This window comes from Lolium rigidum, chromosome 1 (genome assembly GCF_022539505.1).
Source record: "Lolium rigidum isolate FL_2022 chromosome 1, APGP_CSIRO_Lrig_0.1, whole genome shotgun sequence".
Taxonomy (NCBI): domain Eukaryota; kingdom Viridiplantae; phylum Streptophyta; class Magnoliopsida; order Poales; family Poaceae; genus Lolium; species Lolium rigidum.
The window spans coordinates 263,017,030-263,022,238 of NC_061508.1; the positions used below are offsets into that span (position 1 = coordinate 263,017,030).

The window sequence follows — 5,209 nt, forward strand, 5'->3', positions numbered from 1 at the left end:
CCAAGTATTTCAGGACCCACGAACGAATTTCAAAGCCCGCCCTTTTCTTTACTGAGTGCCTCCAGTTGACACACGGCAAAGACCATGCGCCGTTAACAACGGTTAAAGGAGCGTACACTTTTCGTTGCCGAGTGCAAAAAAAAAAAAAACAAACGACAAAGAAACTTTGCCAACTTGCCAAGTACCCGAGAGAAGACACTTGGCAAAGAAACTTTACAGATCCCACCTTTGCCAAGTCGCTTTTGTCGAGTGTAATACTCAGCTCAGACCAGAATCAGAAGAAACTGTGTATGAAGTATGGACAGTTATTATCATGATGAAGCATATATATTCTCGATAGTATAAAAGACTACATTCATCGACCATGTTTTACCAGTAATAACTTAGAAAATGGTACTGTATTATTCTTACATCACCAACAACACGACAAGAAAAGCAAACCAAACCAAAGCATGCATCACTACGTAGACCGGAGGCCCCGGACTGGCATGCATCATCAAATGGCAAACACACACATAAAGGCTAAGCTTAGGACACGGGGAGCGCGCATCCGGAACTGCATGTAAGCACAAACTTAATTATTGAACCACCGCTACCAGCTGGTGTAGCCTAGCTAGCTAGTAGTGGCAGGCGTCGTTGGCCTTCTTGAGCGCGGCGGCCTGCGCGGCTGCGGCGAACTCGGAGGTGAGCCCGACGGCGATGCACTCCTTGACCTCGTAGCCCGTGTAGGCGAACTTTGTCTTCTTGGCGGCGACGGAGTTGATGTAGGCGGCGGCGCCCTCGCGGAGTAGGTCGCCGTAGTAGTCGGTGCGGGTGTTGCACAGCGCGTCCTTGAGCGTCTCCATCTTGCTGCCGTAGAAGGTCTTGCATACCTCGCCGAGGGAGCCCAGGATGCTGCCCAGGTTGCCCAGGCAGTCGATGATCTTCTCCGGGTGGCTCTTCCAGTAGCTGCGTATATAGACACATGCACATGCAGATTAGTAGAAGTTCGTTTAATTTTTCAGTTCATCATGCAATTCGCTAAAAAAAAAATCAGATATTCATGTGATCCGCTCAAAAGTTCAGTTCATTGCTGCATCTGTGAAAGTATGAGCTGTTGATGTGTAGCCTTACTCGCATGACCCGGTGTGGCTGGGGACCGTCGGGGTTGGCGTCGGTGTGTAGCCGCCGCCTCCTCCTCCGTAGCCACCGCCGCTGCCGCCTCCTCCATAGCCACCGCCGCTGCCTCCCCCTCCGTAGCCCCCACCGCCTCCGCCTCCGGAGCCCCCACCGCCGTAGCCGCCACCACCATCTGTTGAGATAGATACAACAGTGTGCCTCGTGATCAGCAAAGTACGCAGTACAAAGGCAGTGTTAATTTCAGCTAACAGGTAAGCACGGGATCGTCAGAACAAGTACATACACTTCTGCTCGGACAAGTTGTTTCCATCAAGGCTCCTGGCAAGGGCCTGGGAGGCTACCCCGACCAAGAGGACGGCGGCCAGGAGCATCCTGGAGCTGGAGCCCATCTCTCCCCAAGAACTCCTGAATGCAAGAGGGACAAAGAGAACAGTGGCAGAGGTGGTTGTACTTGGGCGAGTGCCTCTGGACACTGCACCTGCAGGTATATATACACGAGCGCGGGCGCAGCACCTACCGTCGACTTGCCGCTGCCGCCTGCATGGACCGTGATGAATGTAGGATCTCGCCACGGGTTCATGGTGGTTGGCCGCCATTGAATGCCACCGTCGTTCATCCGTCCAGCCGTCCCAGCTCGGTACCATGATGATCTCATAGCCTGGCGGCATCGCTCACGGTCGACTTTGATTTATTTCACATGATGAAAATTCCTGGATTGTGTAGTTCCCTTTTTCTATATACTACCCCTCCTGTTCTAAGTACCAGTACTTATCACAGATTTAGCCAAATTATAGGTAAAAATATAGCTTGTACAATATGAGGTGGAGAATGCATAATTAAATCTCAAGTCAGTATATTGAGTATGCTGATGTCACTTAATGGCCGATCGAGGGGTGCAGGTTACATCTGCAGATCGGTAGCTTTCGTGAGACGAAGAATGTGCCACTATCATCACTAAACGTGTGCCGTTCTAGTCGGATTAAATTGGATTCGGCGCTTGCCACCTACTCGGTTGCTATTTCATGGACGTGCTCTTAATCTATTTATTAAGAAGCAATTTGTCCAGCTGATGAAAAATCGAGGGAAAAACCGTTACAACAACTCCATATGCGAACTAATCTCAAAGCATGCAACTTCTACACCCATAAACCTTCAACACATTAATGAAAAATCAACTGAAATACAAAGATCTCGGAAACAACCCAAAAAGTTGAGCACCGTTCATCAAGTAGTTAAATCATTCCTTGTGGCCCCACTCTACTTTCTTTTGCTTGTATGATAATCCTTCACTTTTTGGATTTTGCCCCTCGAAGTCTACTCCGCGAGGAGGCAAACAATCTCCTTGCCATATCCAGGGCTAGCCGTTTTCAAATTAGGGAGTATGTCACAAAGCTCTCAAGCAAAGAGAGATTTAGAGTTAGGTGTCAATGCACCTGCCTCATTAACCTTTCGCCACACCGAGGCCTAGCTCCACCAGTGGTGGTAGAGTGCGGAAGTCACCGTCTAGGTCCCAAGCGAGTACACATGTAGATGCAACATCGACAAAGGAAGAGAGGGCACCTCACATAGTTCATGCACCTTGCATGATCTGCATCACGGGTGCAATGATCCCGTCGATGTCCTCCACTTTGAGGCAACCGATACATCGGGTTGCGGTTATTGGGAACTGCCACAAGGGGAGAAACGATCAAAGTTGCATTCCTCTCCAACAAAAGATGGCTCCACTAGGGACTTTCGTCAAGCTTCGATGCAATCTCAACAACCACATCATCAAGATCAACCATAGACGAATCGAATCCTGCTTAGTGAAATCACCAGAAGCACAAGCGCCCACACACTCCAAAGAGGTAGTAGCATGCGCCAACAAAAGGTTGATCGTTGCCACCTCTTCGCGCAAGGGGCGAGACACCTCTTTGATGCAGTTGGTGGCCAATTAAAGGATCTCGAAGCACATCAAGCCTGTTACATAATATGCTTGTTGTATTACAAGGGGGCCAAAGGCCACAATATATAGTACATGTACAGGTGCACATATGCAGAAAGCCCCCTAACATATGGGGAAACTACAATATACAGATATATACATCTAACACCCCCCTCAAACTCATGGTGGATCCACAACACCGAGTTTGGAGAGTAAGAAATCATGCTGCGCTAGAGTCCGTGCCTTCGTAAAGAAATCCGCCAACCGCAAATCTGAAGGCACATAATGAACCGCAACAACATCATCCCGTACCCGAGCACGTGTGTAAAAAGCATCAACACCAATATGCTTGGTCAGCTCATGCTTGACCGGATCACGTGCAATACTGATAGCACCTGTACTGTCAGACAAAAGTGGAGTGGGAGTCGTAACAGAGACCCCAAAATCCGCAAGCAACCACCGTAACCAAGTCACCTCAGCAATCAACAAAGCCATAGCCCGCAACTCAGCCTCAACACTCGAACGGGAAACTGCGACCTGTTTCTTCGTCTTCCAAGCAACAAGCGAACCACCAAGAAACACACAAGAAGCGTGAAAGTGAACGACGATCCGTAGGATCACTCGCCCACGTAGCATCCGAATAGCACCGGAGCTGGAGAGAGCCGGAACGAGGAAAGAAAAGGCGACGAGTGATCGTGCCACGAAGGTAACGAAGAACACGGAGGAGATGACTATAGTGAACAAGTGGTAGGAGCTGAGACAAACCGACTCAGAATATGAACAGGATAAGAAATATCGTGACGAGTGACAAGCAAGATAAACAAGACTCCCAACAAGATGGCGATAACGGGTGGGATCGGGAAGAGGATCACCATCGTAGGACAAAGCTTAACATTAAGATCCATAGGAGTATCAACCGTGCGCTCATCCCCAAGAGCAGCACGAGCAAGAAGATCCTGAATGTACTTTTCCTGAGAGATAGAAAAGCCATCAGAAGTGGATGAAACCTCAATGCCAAGAAAATAGCGAAGAGGACCAAGATCAGTCATAAGAAACTGATCCCGAAGACGAGCCTTGACGAAGGCAATATACTCAGGATCATCACCAGTAATGATCATATCATCAACATAGAGAAGAAGAAGAGTACGTCCACGAGGAGAAGTGTGAATGAAAAGTGCTGGATCATGAAGACTAGGAGAGAAACCAGCAACATTCACCACAGAGGCGAAGCGCTCAAACCAGGCACGAGGGGCCTGTTTGAGACCATAGAGAGAACGTCGAAGACGACAAACCATCCCATCGGGAACAGAATACCCGGGAGGAGGCTGCATGTAAACCTCCTCACTCAACTCGCCATTAAGAAAAGCATTCCGAACATCAAGCCGGGAGACGGACCAGCGGCGAACGTAAGCAACAGCAAGAAGGGTACGCACAGTAGTCATATGAGCCACAGGGGCAAAAGTCTCATCATAGTCACGGCCGTGCTCCCGCTGAAAACCACGAGCCACAAGACGCGCTTTATAGCGCTCAAGAGATCCATCGGAGCGAGTCTTAATTTTATAGACCCACTTACATGTGATGGGACGAACACCGGAAGGGGGAGAAACAAGATCCCAAGTGCCAGTGCGCTCAAGCGCAGCGATCTCCTCAGCCATGGCAAGCTGCCATTCAGGATGACGCTCGGCATCCCGATAAGAAGTCGGCTCGGAAATGACAGAGAGACCATACTGACTAGGAGAGTAACGAGCTGGAGCACGACGCTGACGAACAGGCCGTGAAGGGGGAAGCTCATCTGCAGAAGACAAGTCATCGAAGAAGAGGAAGAAGGGACAAGCATCGGAAGGAGCCGAAGCCGGAGAACGAGGAGTACTAGGTGGACTAGACGAACGAGAAGATGGCGCCGAAGGGGGCGCATCAGAAGTAGGAGGGAGGGGAGGAGGGACAGCAGGGGGTGCATCCGGAAAAAGAAGAAAAGAGATATCATCCACCGGGTAAGTACCCGAGGTGGGGCGAGGATAGAAGGGACGCGTCTCATCAAACGTGACGTCACGAGAGATGCGCATCCGACGACCAACGGGGTCCCAACAGCGATAGCCCTTATGCTCATCAATGTATCCGAGAAAAACACACTCAACAGACTGAGCGGTCAGTTTGGTGCGTTCGCGA

At 49.9% G+C, this 5,209-nt stretch overlaps 1 protein-coding gene across 1 annotated transcript; it reads right to left on the reverse strand.

The window, feature by feature from the left end:
* Positions 1-360: 360 nt before the first annotated feature.
* Positions 361-1,564, reverse strand: LOC124683600 (glycine-rich RNA-binding protein 3, mitochondrial-like). The gene is made up of 3 exons (XM_047218089.1): positions 1,403-1,564; positions 1,114-1,291; positions 361-948 (listed from the first exon to the last, which is right to left on the reverse strand). The coding sequence occupies exons 1-3, from the start codon at positions 1,506-1,508 to the stop codon at positions 618-620; spliced, it is 615 nt and encodes a 204-aa protein (XP_047074045.1). The 5' UTR covers positions 1,509-1,564; the 3' UTR covers positions 361-617.
* Between the last annotated feature and the right edge of the window lie 3,645 nt (positions 1,565-5,209).

Excerpts from the sequence above, each read along its gene's own strand:
- LOC124683600 (XM_047218089.1), bottom strand. The coding sequence starts at position 1,508 with ATGGGCTCCAGCTCCAGGATGCTCCTGGCCGCCGTCCTCTTGGTCGGG. Across the intron at positions 1,292-1,402 it reads CAACTTGTCCGAGCAGAAGT|ATGGTGGTGGCGGCTACGGC; the intron begins GTATGTACTTGT and ends CTATCTCAACAG. Across the intron at positions 949-1,113 it reads AGCCACACCGGGTCATGCGA|CTACTGGAAGAGCCACCCGG; the intron begins GTAAGGCTACAC and ends CTATATACGCAG.